Source organism: Chiloscyllium plagiosum, chromosome 7 (genome assembly GCF_004010195.1).
Source record: "Chiloscyllium plagiosum isolate BGI_BamShark_2017 chromosome 7, ASM401019v2, whole genome shotgun sequence".
Classification (NCBI taxonomy): Eukaryota; Metazoa; Chordata; class Chondrichthyes; order Orectolobiformes; family Hemiscylliidae; genus Chiloscyllium; species Chiloscyllium plagiosum.
In genome coordinates this window covers 40,225,924-40,241,851 of record NC_057716.1, presented here as the reverse complement: position 1 = coordinate 40,241,851, position 15,928 = coordinate 40,225,924, and the positions used below count along the sequence as shown (strand labels likewise).

General features: G+C 38.3%; 1 protein-coding gene across 5 annotated transcripts in view; it reads left to right on the top strand.

Annotated features, from left to right (window-relative positions):
* The window catches only part of ppp1r1c (protein phosphatase 1, regulatory (inhibitor) subunit 1C), a 121,619-nt gene that overhangs the window by 76,960 nt on the left and 28,731 nt on the right, over positions 1 to 15,928 (top strand). For all 5 annotated transcript variants that reach the window (XM_043693467.1, XM_043693464.1, XM_043693463.1 and 2 more), the window contains one exon: positions 5,213 to 5,464. In XM_043693467.1, the coding sequence (XP_043549402.1) occupies positions 5,213 to 5,464 (252 nt within the window). The remainder of the gene's footprint in view (positions 1 to 5,212; positions 5,465 to 15,928) is intronic.

Below are 15,928 nucleotides of genomic sequence, written 5' to 3'. Positions count from 1 at the left end.
CCCAGCACCGATCCTTGTGGCACGCCACTGGTTACAGGCCTCCAGTCTGAAAAACAACCCTCCACCACCACCCTCTGTCTTCTACCTTTGAGCCAGTTCTGTATCCAAATGGCTAGTTCTCCCTATATTCCGAGAGATCTAACTTTGCTAACCAGTCTCTCATGGGGAACCTTGTCGAACGCCTTACTGAAGTCCATATAGATCACAACTACTGCTCTGCCCTCATCAAACATTTTTGTTACTTCTTCAAAAAACTCAATCAAGTTTGTGAGACATGAGTTCCCATGCACAAAGCCATGTTGACTATCCCGAATCAGTGCTTGCCTTTCCAAATACATGTACATCCTGTCCCTCAGGATTCCCTCCAACAACTTGCCCACCACCGATCTCTAGTTCCCTGGCTTGTCTTTTAACTACATTTTGTCCATTAGCAACTACTTACGATCTTTAATTATATACATACCACTGAACTCCGACATATCATTCAAGATCATTTGAATTGCCATTAATATTACTTGTTTTTTGATGGTGGTGTTGTTCCACTTCTGGGAGCGGAATGGTGTAAATGGTCTAGTTAGTAAGATAATATTATTAAGAATGTGGTCATTCCTCATAGTGTGTTACTTTACATAGCTAACACTATAGCAATCTCAGATCTTTTTGTGGTGGCAGAATTTATGAAGCCAAGAGTATATTCTATAAATAACCATGCTATCAGCTACCCTTCAGAGTTTACATCACTGATACTCTTGTGTTTAAGCATTTTATGGACTGCTCTCTCATGCTTCAACCATTGGCTTTAACAATTCTTTCAACCTTCAAAATATGAAAGAATAACCCATTGATGATGATCATAAAGGGCCCAGATTTTTTAAAAATAGACTTTATCCCTAGCTTTTCTCCTAACTGCATTCCTGTTTCATTAAGACTCCACACTTTGTCTTGCATCACTGACAGGCTGATGTTGATTTAGTAGGACTTAATCACATCTCCAAAATGTTTTAGAGAATATATAATGATATTTTATTATAGTCCGCTTTGCAGGAGGAAATTGAGACTAGATAAGTCAATTTGTAGATTCACCCATTACTTTTCTGCCTCAGTTGGCCTACCCAAGCTCACTGTCTTTCTGTGGGAAGTGTGCTCATGCATCATTGCTTTGGATCAGGAGCAGGACAAGGGCTAAGAAACGAGCATGTGTGGCTGGAATCATAACATAGACCAGCAGACAAACCTAAGATATTCCTAATGTCCATAAGCCTTTGGTGCAATGTAAGCATTGGGATTAGTTTTGAGGTGGATCTTGGTTAATGATTATGCCAATTTATTATTATAGTTAACACTTCTCCTTGAAACTTTCACCAGCATTGTTTCATTTTGAAGGTAATCGGTTTTCACACTTGTTTTTTTCTCTAAATATCCATGATAAAACAAATGAGGTTCATTCATTTTAGAGGGTCGAGTTCAAATAAGCAGTGACTCGATCAAACACAGAAGCCAGCAAGATTCCACTTTGAAAATTTGATTCCTGCTGAGTTAACTGATTTAAGTCAGAGTGATAGTTAACTCATTCTGGCTTAAGAAGTCTTCTGTTCATATTTGGTATTACCTGACACTTTATGATATGCAGTGGGCATGAATGTGCATAGATATTAGCAGATGTCTGATCAGGCTCCATTGTGATTCTTAAAGACTGAATAACTTTGAGTTGAATTTTAATTATAGGATTCTCAAGGAGTGAATTTTAATGGCAGGGCTTAATCATAATAATGGCAGTTTCACTGAGTGCCTGCTACCTACTGTATGGTATTTCATCAATGAGTCAATGCTGTTCAGAAGGGAAGAACTAAATTAGCGGGAAAATAGGGAAAGGAAAACACCTTTAAAATGTACCATTGCTTATGTTACTTAAATCAAATAATTTCTTGGTAGTATAGAACTCAAACATTGCTAAGCTTTTTGACTTGCACCTACCAGAACTTGGATGCAAGAAACAGAATAAAGGGATATGATTTTGTACAACATGGGATTGGCTGGACCAGCATTGACATGGAGATGCAGCAAAACAGTTACCTATCAATATTAATACCCAGAGCAAGCATGGTGGATCATCGGTCAGAATGTTACCATGAGGAATGCAACAGAGATTGGCCGTCCACATAGCCTGTTTTGTTTTGAAGAAGGTGCAATGTATGTACAAATTCCTTTTGCCTACATAAAACAGGGTCCCGTGTATTTGTGTAGGTAACTTCTAGCATGCACCAAAAGCATCACACAGCAAACCTGGCTGGGCAAGCTTAAACCTCTTGTCTCATTTTAGCAATATTTGAGTTAAGTGGATACTCCAGAATTAATATTAAAATATTTAGGTGGCGTTGCAGGAATTTACAGAAGTTTTTCAGTCTAATTTCTAGTGTAGTCGTATTGAGGCAATAGACATTATTCGATAGCCAATTTTGCATACCATGTTTGTATATGGAGCCAAGCAATCTACTGTCAAAGTAGCATTGAACCCAGGTCCCCAGTACTGTGAGGCAGCTTCAGTGGTTAGCATTGCTGCCTCACAGTACTGGGGACCTGGGTTCAATTCTACTTTGACAGTAGATTGCTTGGCTCCATATACAAACATGGTATGCAAAATTGGCTATCGAATAATGTCTATTGCCTCAATACGACTACACTAGAAATTAGTAGCTTCAGTCTAATGTTAACATTGTGCTGGCTCCAGGTGACAATAGACATGTGATAAACCACCTCAACAGCTTTGGGTTGATGCTGTTGTTGTTGTGCAGTTTAACAGGTTAAAATTAGCAATGATGATTGCCTGTTTGCTTCAAGGCAGGTAAGTAATGACAACAACTTTGACTGCTCAACTGTCAATTTGTGACCATCAAGGAGGGCTAAACTCTTCATAAACAATTCAACAATTGAAATTCAATGAGGTTATTTTCTTCATAGTATTCAGGTCAGTTAATAGATCCAATAAAATGGAACATACATACAATTTGGGTGACGTGTTGGCTCAGTGGTTAGCATTGCTGCCTCACAGTACTGGGGACCTGGGTTCAATTCTAGCCTTGGATGACTGTGAATTTTGCATGTTCTCCCCGTGTCTGTGTGGGTTTCCTCTGGGCGCTCCAGTTTCCCCCCACAGTCCAAAAATGTTTAGGTTACAGGAATAGGCTGGGGGGCTATTGACTCAATGACCTGAATGTCAGCTTTCCGCATTGTAGACATTCTAAATGCTAATTGTTCCTTCTTTATTCTAACACAATGGATTGTTACCTCATGGGGATAATGTGCCGCAAATGATTTGAATTTGAGTGGACCTCACATGCTCACCTGTTCCTGGCACATGCTAAGGAGGCTGCTGACTTAGGAGGTGAGGGGTGCATCTTCTACCCCTTTAAACAAATAGTGAATTAAAATTTATCAAATGATTTTAGTTGTTGACAAGTTAAGGAATGTATTCCTGCCAACTCAAGTCAATCCAAGACATTCAATGAGCTTGGTTATGGCGTCATACCACATGGAAACAGACCCTTCGATCCAGCCAGATCATGCCAAAAATAATCTCAAACTAAGTTAATCCCACATGTCTGCTCCTGGCCCATATCCCTCCAAACCTTTCCTATTCAAGTACATATCCAAATGTCTTTTAATCATTGTAATTGTGCCCACATCCACCACCCTCCATTGAAAAAAATTGCCCCTGAAGTCTTTTATAAACCTCTCTCTTCTCACCTTAAAAATATTCCCCCAAGTCTTGAAATCCCCCATCCTAGGGAAAAGACAATACCATTAACTGTCTCTGTACCTCTCATTACTTCATAAATTTCTATAAATATACCTCTCAAACTCCTATGTTCCAGTGAAAAAACATCCCAGCTTATCCAGCCTTTCTTTATAACTCAAACCTTCCTCACCCAACCACATCCTGGTAAATCTCTTCTGAACCATCTCCAGCTTGATAATATCCTTCCTATATCTGGGCGACAAGAACTGGACAGAGTGTTCCAGAAGATGAATGAGAATGATTAATATTTTGCATATTAACATTTTGCTCAGCTGATGAGTATTTTCTTCACTGTATCTATTAAAGTCCAGATTTTGTAACAAACCTCTGATGCTATTTGCAGCCAAGAAATTAAACAGTGCTTGAATTAATTCACTGGTCTTTATCGGAAGATAATACTTTGGCTGGTCTGAATAAGAAGGATGTGCTTTGCAGATCAATGCATTTAGATATAATACCATTTTGAGACCGTATTTGAGGCAAATTCACTCTGGTTTGGTGTTATGAATAGGAATCGGGATTTGACTGATATTTAGAAGGTTGTATACATTGCTATCCATTACAAAAATGCTACTATTCTAACTTATTTATAATTCTTACAATAATTTCCATTCTAACCTGAAATTATTTACGAGTTGCATACAGCACAGCAACATAATATTAAGTTTTTATTCAGAATATGCCTAAGCCTTTGAAATTGGAATAAATTGGCCATAATGCCAATGTCTCTAATGGTATTGATCTGCACATTAGGTTCAGAGAGAGGCTGCATTATAGTTCTCAGAACAATGTCAACCTGTCTATGTTGTGCATAGAGCTTCTTAATCCTGAATGTTCAGTGTCTGTATTAGAGCAAATGTTTTTTCTACATTTTCAGTGAGTGTCTTGAGTTAGTAGTTCATTGTTTTAGTCAGAAGTAAAATATTGCATTTATATCATGCAGTATAGCATGTAAGTGCTGTTTTCAAAGCCCATTGCTTAGCTAATTTTTCAGTAGCAGAGCACAATCAATACTTGTGCATGTTAAATGTATAATTACTTTACTGCCAAATATTAAACTAGATATGAACAAATAGCCATCCATGTGGCCTTTGAAATGATCAGTAATTCATTTCTTTAGGTGCCTTCAGAGATTAAATTCCCGTTTATATGGAGACTGTCTCATTTACAGAACCAAGGGGGTGGGAAAAAGTTTCTGATCAATAATATAGAAATTGCAAGTTTTTTGACTTCTAAAATTATTAGAAATTGCATTGACAGCACATTTTAGAGGAACACCGTTTAATTTGGTTGGCTCATCATGACCTTTTATCAGAGACCTTCAACTGTAAATTAATTTATTACACAAATGAAACAAATAACTGCATTATGGATAGCATGAACTAATTATTAAATGAAGTGCTCTTGTTGAAGCAGAACTTCAGTTGCTGGTGGAGCACCATCTTCAGAAACAGGAGCAACCGGAGCAGGATTACTCTGAAAGTGACACCAGCTGTCTAGATGAGCTCAGCCCAATGATGACTGAGTGCTGTCACAGCAATGGAGCCCCTGCTTTCTTGGCAGACACAGACTGGGGCCCGCTGAACTGCTGTGAACACATCAGCAACCAAACAGGCATCAAACTGCTACTAAATGCTGAGGACCACCCAGGCAACAGCTCTATTGGTGGTAAGTCAATGGCAGTTCTAGAATTATTGCTCCCATCATCACCAAATGTAATCACCATGCAGATTTCTCGATGATTCCATGAGAGGCCATGTCATTAGAGAGCTGAGACCATTTCTCATTGTAGCTGTTAAGCCATCAGAATACAGGGGTCTCTCATTTTGCAATTGTGCTTCATCGTCAAATGCTTTGAACAACCTGTTCCTAAATGAAGGTTTGAATTCATCTCTTTGATTATACAAACATTTTTCATTTTTCTTAGTTGTGCAAAGTTTTAAAAATAAAAGTTACATTTCAGGAAGACTATTGGATATCAAAGTGAAGCAATTATTAATACTTAACAATCCTGAAGACAAATTTACCAAGTGCCCCACCAGCCACAGTTCCTATAATAAAAACTTTAAAAGTAATTAATATCCTGAATTATGCAGGTTGCAGTGTCAAAAGCAAAACAAAAGACTTTTCTGTGAAGAGTATTACTCACATCTCTAATATGCTCTTTAAGATGTCATAGATCAGCTGACCATCTTTTTAAAAATAAGTTGATTCAAATTAAATTTCACTGATGAATGTGTAACACTGCAGAAATTATTACAAATAGGTTTAAACTGGGGAAATAATCTTCATCTCCACTGTTTGGGAAGTAAACTGGTCAAGCAGTTGACAATGAAAAGGTGATTATTGCAGACTAAAATTGCCCCATTAGTTTTAAGACATAATACAAAAATTGACCAAAACTTTTTGTTGTATTTCCAATTACCTGCAATAAATTCAATAAAAGCTCTGTTTGGAAATATATTTTGAAGATCAGTTCATAAAGGAAGATTGAGACTAAAAACATGGTAACAATGGCACATGAAGTGATTGAAATATTCCACTTTAAGGTGAAAGCTGAGGACGAAAGGGGTTTGGAATTGCATTCAGGACATCCCCACTTTGCCGATGCCTTGAACCAGTGATTTTCATTTCAATTATAAGTGAATGAATCTCAATGCCTATGGAATAATTTTCAATTCCTCAAGGGTTTATTAGGAATGTTTAGTGATACTTTTAAAGTATATTACCAGAATTATTTGAAAGCAATTTTTTGCTTTTGTTGTCAGCAGGTATCTCCTGCCAAGCTTTAAAACCATGATGTTATTTTTATTATCTTAGGAACAGAACGTCTTTACATATATTGATAATGTTCTGGCATCATCTCAAATCAATATATTTAAAGATTTGGCACTTAAATCTGACTAATCATGTCTGTCTAGTTCGTAGTTCTAGTTAATGTTGTCAAGCTTGAGTATGAAACCAATCATAATGAGTAATTACTAACATTTATTTTCAGATATTAACTGTTTATAACTGACTATCTACAACAAGACTAGAAGCAATAGTTACTAATCAATTAATCATGGTAGACACAATCTCTCTGGTTTAACTGTATAATGATCTTGTACAAGTGAGCTCTGCTTATGTAAGTTAGCTTACTGAGGCACTTACTACCAGTCAATGAATCATACCATTGGTATCTAGAATTCATCCAGATCTCTTACAATCCGCAATAATTTTCTTTTATCTCTTACAATCTTGTTTCTCAAGAGCTGCCTCAGCTGCACTAAGTCACTCCAAGAGTAACATCATATCACAGTATAGGCTAATGCATATGTCTTAAAAATTGAGCTTTTGACTGTACGTGGAGCAGGACAAGAAATACTGGTAGGAAACTAGAAACAAGTCTGTATGCATACTGATTCAGGTAAACTTTCATACTTAATTATCTCATTATGTAACAAAATGGAAATCCCACTGATTCACACTAGTGAATGGCATACAGAACTATGATTCAATCATACAGATCAATAATGATACAGTGTTTCATTAAATCTTTGAGTTTTTCTGAGAAACTAACAGGACTTTTTAATGAAGTTCACAGTAATTGTATCTTTTGAAGCAAGATTTTTCACACCGATGATTTTAGAATTTGTTACCAACAAGGAATTTAATAAAGTGTTTTCAAAACAAATATAATGTTCAAAATTATGACAAAGTATCTTAATACAAAAATATATTTGTCTGGTGGAGGTATAGCTTCATATTTCATGTTTGATTAATTTGTGTAGAAGAGGTACATTTCAGCATTTAATTCTCAATAAAGATGACCTAAAAATTATTCGTTTTTTTTCATTTGATTACATATTTTATATCATGGGAAAGGTAGGAGTATTTGAAATTAATTCAATGTCTATCCCTTTTAGACTATCCAATATAACTGGAGAAAGTGAGGTCTGCAGATGCTGGAGATCAGAGCTGAAAATGTGTTGCTGGAAAAGCGCAGCAGGTCAGGCAGCATCCAGGGAACAGGAGAATCGACATTTTGGGCATAAGCCCTTCTTCAGGAAGGGCTTATGAGGACTCCTGAAGAAGGGCTTATGCCCGAGTTTCGTATCCAATATAACTAGCTTGCTTTTTCCTTATTAAGTCATAACGCTACTTTAACACCATCAATGTCAAATACAATGTGGCCTACTCCACTGACTAGGAAAAGATTGTACAGCACCTCCTGCTTTGCAAAGTTTTGGAATATAACATAAGATGCTGTTTAAAGGTTTCTGCCATTCTTTATTCCAAATCCTGTATCGGCACAGCAAATCTTATCTGTTCACAAACAGTTATGCAGAGTGTAGGAAATTGGCATCTTGAACAACTTATCAAGAAATAATGAAGAAAGAAAGGTCAATGGGGTAGATTTCATAATCTCCCACTCCCTCTTTCCCTCATTAGTGGGATGGCTGCCAGTGGATCAGTGCTCATAGTTCACCAAAAATTTGTTACGTTTCATAACGTTCACCTCCAACTCAATGAAGTAACGTGCAAATTAATCCTCTAATTCTCACATTCATTCAAATAAAAGCATAGTATTGAAGATGCTGAAAATCTGAAAAATGGAAAATGCAGTAAATATTTGGCAGGTCAGGCAGTGTCTGTGGAGAGAGAAACAGAGTTAATATTAGTTTAAATATGTCACCTTTCAATGGATAAAGCTAAAGAGAAGGTCACTGGACATAAATGCTGCCAGACCTGCTGAGTTTCTGTGGTAATTTCTGTTTCTGCTTTATGGTGGGGTCAGAGAGGGGTGGGGATAGGTGGAAGAGCAGATAGGACAAAAAGGAAGATCTGTGATTGTGTGGAAGGTAGCAGAGATTAAGTAACCAGAAGCAATCATAAGAATATAAGAAATTGCAACAGGAATAGACTAAATATCCCATTAGATCCACTCTACCATTGAATAAGGTCATGGTTGATCTGATTGAGGTTTTAACTCTATCTTTCCTGCCTTCTCCCTGTAATGTTTCATGCTATCTTCAAAGATCCAGTCTCCAATGTTTCCTGTCGAAAACCATTTCAAGGACTAATGACTCTTTAAGAGAAGAAACTCCTCCTCATCTCCATCTTAAATGGGAAACCCCTTGCTTGTAAACTGTGCCCTCAAATTCTTGAATCTGTCAGGAGAGGAAACACTCTCCCAGCAAGTACATTGTCAAGACACCCCAGAAGGTGTTATGTTTTTACAAAATCACCTTTCATGCATCTAAACTCAGTGAGTTGGACCTTACGAGGCCCAACCTTTCCTCATAAGACAATCCATTCATCCAAGAAATTAGACCTGTCAACTTTCTTGGAACTACTTCCAATGGAAAAATATCCTTCTTAAGATAAGGTAACCAGAACTGTATATAGTATTCTAGGTGTGGTATCTGCAAGGTCCTGGGCATTTGTAGGAAGATATCCCTGCTTTTATACACCATGTGACTTGTGAGGATAGCCAACGATTTGCCTTCCTGACTACTTGCTGCCCCTGTATGTTGACTTTTTATGGTTAATGTACATGGATACATAGATCCCTCTGTTCTGCATCTTCCTACAGTTTCAAAGCTTTTACATAATATTAATTTTGTCTATTCTTCCTGCCAAAGTGGACAATGTCACATTTTTGCAAATAAGTTCCATCTGTCAATTTTTTTGCCCACTCATTTACACTACCAATAATCTCTGGATAACTGTTTTTGTATATTCCTTGCAACCTGCTTTCCCACCTATCTTTTCATCATTAGTGAATTTGGCTGCAATGCAGATGATGTATCCATCCAAATCACTAGCAGAGATCATAATAGTTGAGGCCACTGATCCTTATGACATGCCTCTAGTTATAGTTTGCCAACTTGAAAATGACTCATTTATACTGATTCTGTTTCCTGTTAAGTTAGCTAGTCCTTTATCCATACTAATATAGCTCTGCAAACATCATGAGCTCCTACCTTGTACATAACTTTTTTAATGTGGTAACTTATCAAATGTCTTTGGAAATCTAGGTACACTACATCCACTGGTACCCCTTTATCTGCCATACTTTTATATCATTAAAAAACTTTAATAAATTTAACAAATATGATATCCCTTTCACAAAAGCACATTGTGTCTGCTTGATTGTATTATGGTTTTCTAAATATTGCAGTAAGTTCTGTGATTGATTTGGAAGGATGCTTCATTTCATGGATTTTCAGATTTCCTGAATGACAGATATTAGATTAACTGGGTGTAGTTTCCTGTTTTCTGTCTAACCCCATTCTTGAAGTGGTGCTACATTAATGGTTTTCCAATCTGCTGGCATATTTCCAGAATCAAAGGAATTTTGCAGCTAATTCATCCATTATCTCTGCAAACACATCTTTCAAGCCCTGAGGGTGAATGCATTCCACAAAACTTTTCTGTCCTTAGTCCCATTAATTTTCTATGTGCTTTTGCTTAAGTAATCATGATTAATTCAAATTCTTCCCTCCCTTTTGAGCCTTGTTTGTCCCCTATTGTTGGGATATTTCCACGTCTTCTACTCTGAAGACAGCTGCAAAATATTTATTCAGAGTCTCTCACATTTCCTTATTCATCAATGTTAATTACCCCGTCTCACTTTCTAGAGGATTAACGCTCATTTTATTTAAGGTACTGTGGATACTAAAAATCTGAAATAAATCGTTGTCTGTATAACTTATTCTTGAATTTGCTGCTTTCAACATGATCTCTTCAACATTGGTGAGAGCAATGTAGCTGGGAGTATGATTCCCTGGAAGTGGCAAGATGGTGAATTAATTGAGTAGGTTTCCCCATAGGGAATCTTGTCCCTTTTTTGCCATCTCTGCAATTAAGTGCTGTGCGAGAATGTCCATGGCCTAAGGAAAGTCTAAAGGAATTGTGAATTGTATAAGCAGAATTGTGACTAAAAGACGCAGCCCAAAATACACAGGAACCAGAGGTCATGATCTGAAATTGTTGAACTTTATGTTGCAGTCAAAAGATTGTAAAGTGGCTACTATACACCCATAGTGTTATTCAGAAATGAGTTCCACTTAACCCAGTGGCAGTGAAGGAATGATGCTATTCCTAGCATGAATCGCGTGTGGCTTAGAGGGGAACAGGTAGCGGTGTTCCATGCATTTTATTGGATTTATTGTTTTATTGGAACACTGCTAGAGGTTGAAGATAGAGGAGTCAGAGAATGACTAGAATTAAAAGTTAGGCAACCGGAAATTCTAATTCAAGTTTATCGACTCAGTCGAAGTATTTACAAAACCAATGTCCAGTCTTAGTTTGGTCTCTGCCAGGCCACATCAAGGGCAGTGAATACAGTATAGTAAATTGAAAGAAGGCACAATTGTTCCATTGTTTCACCTGAAAGGTGTGTTTCTAGCTTTCGATAGATTGAAAGCAGGTAAAAGGGCAGATGTTGCATACGCCGCACTTGCATGAGGAGGTGTTATTGGAAGGAGAGCCATTCTAGAGGTAATTGAAGACAGGGCCAGGAAGGAATGGTCCTTTTGGAATTCACAGTTGGAGCTTTTGAATGGTCTCTCCACAGTGTGAAAGGGGAGAGGAAGATATGTTTGGTTTTGATTCTGTGCTACAGGTGCTGGAAATGAGGCTAGATGATCCAGTGAATGTAGAGGCTGGCAAAATGGAAGATGAGGACAGAAGTAATCTATTGTGCTTTTGGAAGGGAGGGGAAGGAGTGATAACAGAAGTTCAGGAAATGGGACAGACATAGTCAAGTGTCCTATCAATCAAAGGAAGTGAATCCTGAACTGAAGAGAATCTGGCAAGCATTCTGTCTTACATCCCCTCTGATGAAGTTGAAGAACAGCCCTTTACAACCCTCTGAAAGGAAAATTAAAGTAAATAATTTCAGATCATGATCATGTCACATTTTCTTTGCAGGTAAAGCTGTTTGTAATGATCCTGCCATCACCATTTACACCACTTTTAAACTCATCTTTTGTTTCTTTAGTTATCCCTTAACCACCCCTCTTTTGCCATCACAACTTTTAGCCAATCAATCTCTCTCTCTCTCTTTCCTTCCAGACTATCACAAGCCTTCCCCTTCACTCTCCTCCCTACTTCCATGCCTCTGTTTTTCATGAAAACCTGTTGTAATTCTGACATTGCAATAAAAGATCATCAACCTGAAACATTAATGCTGCCTGACCCACTAAATATTTTCACATTTCTTGTTTGAATTTCAGATTTCCAACATTGCAGAATTTTACTTCTAAAAATGACTACAAAATTATGAAATAAAAAACCTTTCCTACCTGCAAATAAAGCAAATTTGACTTAATTTACTGTCCCAATTTTCCACTTTCTAGCAATGTTCTGTAGCTCAAACAAACCTCAGAATTCAGTTCTATCAAAACGTGGTTGGTCCCACTGAGATCTTTTGTTCATCTTGTGATAAAATCATCAGATTTGATCTGGTATATTCTTCATCACATTTTGATAAGCTGAAAAAATGTAGGAAATAATCCTTTACAAGGGTAATGCCAGGGTATAATACCCATCTAGTCACAAGCTTGCAGCTTCTCATTTTATAACGGTATAGTAAAATATTTACAGGAACAGGAATTAAGCCAAATGTTGGAGGATGGGATTCAGTTCAGTTTGGCTAACATTGGTTCCTACATTATCATTACCCTGCTTCTAAATGAAGTTTTCTTTTGCATATTCTATTTCAAAATGCATTTAAAATGTTTTGTCAGGTTCTGTCCTAAGGCAAAATCCATTTAAAACTATCCACAAGGAAGTCTGGGATAGGGTTAAATGTTCTGCCTCTATTTTGTACAAAGGCATCTTTAACTGAACAGAACAGGAAGTTCAATAACATTAAAAAGACAAATGTAGTGCAGCAACGAATGTTTAGCTTTGGGCAGGGGAATATCATATCACTGTTTTTAAGGCAACACTCTAAATAATTGCCTTTCCCTGTCAGGGTAGTTTCATCCTGCTTCACACATTCAATTATGTCTTTTTAAAACTTTTCCATGTGTTCCTGCAGGTCTTCTCTGAAGTAATGCTGTTTGCAGGCTGCTCATTGGTCATATTGATGTCATTCTTTAAATGTTTTTGAGACTGAGTTTTAAATCAGGTGTCAGGAACTAGAAATGGAAGCTCATTCCAGATTCCAAAAGTACAAGGCACGCTTCAAGTATATCTGTGACAGTTTTCAATACTTCAACCGACTAAAGGTCAGTGAGGAATTCAAGAAGGTAGTTCATTACCAGCTGCTTAAGGGCAGTTTTGGATGGACAGCAAATACTGACCCAGCCAGTATTACTCACAGCCAACAAAAGAATCAAAAGAGAAAATTAACTAAACATCAGAAATATTTTATTAACTAGGAAGCTTTTGAGGACAACCTTAGATCTGGAAAGGCCTCCTATAAATAAAGGTTCTTTCCTCTTACTATTGCCACAAATAGCCTTGCCCCACCATCTTGTAGAAATTGTTTCCCCAGTCTGAGTGAAGCTGAGCATCACAAGCTTACCTACCAGCACCACCACAATCCTGCCTCAGCCCATCAAGACAGTGGCTGGGGACATAATTCCTGAAGAAGGGCTTAAGCCCGAAACGTCGATTCTCCTGTTCCCTGGATGCTGCCTGACCTGCTGCGCTTTTCCAGCAACACATTTTCAGTTCTGATCTCCAGCATCTGCAGACCTCACTTTCTCGACATAATCCCTTTCCCAACTGGAGGTATTAAAAGCCTACCAGCATATTGCTAATTTGTTAAATCCCAACCTTCTGCAGCACAATCCACATCCACCCCCTCCTCCATCACAATCCAGCAACCATATTCCTGTTCTCTAGCAACTATGAATATCTCTCTAACTGCCATGATATTGAGCTAGGGTAACGGTCTCATTGATACCCCCATTGATGCTCATTGTTTGTTCACTTGGAACAACTTGCAGTTGACAGTAATAGTTAGGTAAAAACAAGAAACCAGAGTCTAGATTAGGAAAAGCACAGCAGGTCAGGCAGCATCTGAGGAACAGGAAAAACGACGTTTTGGGCAAAAGCCCTTCATCAGGAATAGAGAGTAATAGTTAGGTATCTATCACAGCGTAGTACAATGTATGGCCCAGGGCTCTGGCCTGCAATCCATCCTCACCAGAGTCTCAAATGGTCAGTCAACCCACATTGGCTAGTTAACACCAATCTCTTTCTTAGTGAGTATGCTGAAATACTCCCCTTTTCTGCACTTCCTGAGAAACTTTCTCATTCCTCAGCTAATTTTCCTCTTTTTCTTTCTCAATTCTCTACTTTCTCATTCACCTTTGCCTCACCTGTTTCTTCCATCTCCTTATCTCCATCTCCCTTTCTCTTTCTTCTTCCTCTTCCATTTCTATCCACCAATCTCTTTTTCCTGCTTGTCCATCTCCTTCCACTCCCTTCATATACTCCTGCTCTACAGGGTGACCTGTAACTCAGTTGAGTCTTGCCTTTGAGTCACACTGTTCTGGGTTCAGGTTAAACTCCAGATTTGAATACAAATAATCAAGGCTGACACTTAAGTCTAGCACTTGGGGAACAGTACCTTGTCAGAGAGGCTGTCTTCAATAGACTCTAAGCTGATGCTGCACTTGACTGCTTCGGTAGAAATAAAACAACACAAGACAATTTTTTTTTGTAGCAATGGAGTCACCCTGGTGTTCTGGACAATATTTATCCAGCTATTAATATCACAAATAAATGAATTTATATTATTTATAATTATCACATTGCTGTTTGTGGAAGGTTGTTGTGTCCATATTTGCTACTGCATTTTCTACAATACACCATGTCTGCGCTTTGCAACATTTCACATCAGCTGCAAACAACTTTGAGATGCCCAATGGTCGAGAACTGCATGATGTAAATGTAAGCTTTTCTTTCTTTCCTCTTTCTTCCTCTGATTTCATTCTCCTCTCCTACTTTATCTCCCATTCCTCCCCTCTCCATCCCTTCTTCTCTTGTCTTTTCTCTCCTTCGCCTTTGCATTCCATTCCTTTCTCTTCCATCTTTGTTTTCCCAACCTTTGTCCTGTTCCTGCTACCCATCTCCACTTTGGTGTAATTTGTCCCCTACCCACTAACTCTGCTTATCCTGAAATACTGTTTTTTGTGATGATTTCCTTCAAGCAACACTGTGAAAGATTGATTAGTGTGGGGCATTAGAAATAAATAAGGACCTAGTAATAACAAAATAAATTTAAATGCCATATTTCAATGCAAAGTGTTATTGTTTGGCATTTAATTTTGTGTATTGTTGTAAGTAATACATGCTCAGCACTTACAGGAAAGAATCTAATTGTACTAATATAGTTGGTGTCAGGTAAGGCATCATCCACAAAATAAAGGTGCCACCAGGTAAAAGAATGCCAAATTGGACAAAATATTGAGAAAAAATAGTTACAGTTTGACAAAAGATGGTGAAAGGCTACCAGAAGGAATGGTCCAATCTAACCATGAGCTGTATTTGAAAGGGGGAAACCCACGCGACAAAACATAAATATATCTTAGAAATATTACAAATGTATGACATGTAAATGAAGCACCATTCAGCAACCAACCCTGTTACAATCTGAGGCAAATAGATTGACAACAATATGAGCACTTAAAATTCCAGGGCATTCTAGGCTATGGTTGAAACTTTATTGCTGGAACAGCACAGCAGGTCAGGCAGTATCCAGGGAACAGGAGATTCGACGTTTCGGGCACAGGCCCTTCTTCAGGAATGAGCAGAGAGTGTTCAGCAGGAGAAGATAAAAGTTAGGGAGGAGGGACTTGGAGGAGGGGCGTTGGAAATGTGATAGGTGGAAAGAGGTCAAGGTGAGGGTGATAGGTCGGAGTAGGATGGAGGCGGAGAGGTCAAGAAGAAGACTGCAGGACAGGAAGGCGGTGCCGGGCTGGAGGGATCCGGCTGAGACAAGGTGGGGGGAGGGGGCATGAAGAAACTGGTGAAGTCCAAGTTCATCCCCTGCGGTTGGAGGGTTCCCAGTCGGAAGATAAGACGCTCCTCCTCCGACCGCCGGGTTGTTGTGGTTTGGCGGTGGATGAGTCCAATGACCTGCATATCCTCGGTGGAGTGGGAGGAGGAGTTGAAATGCTGTGC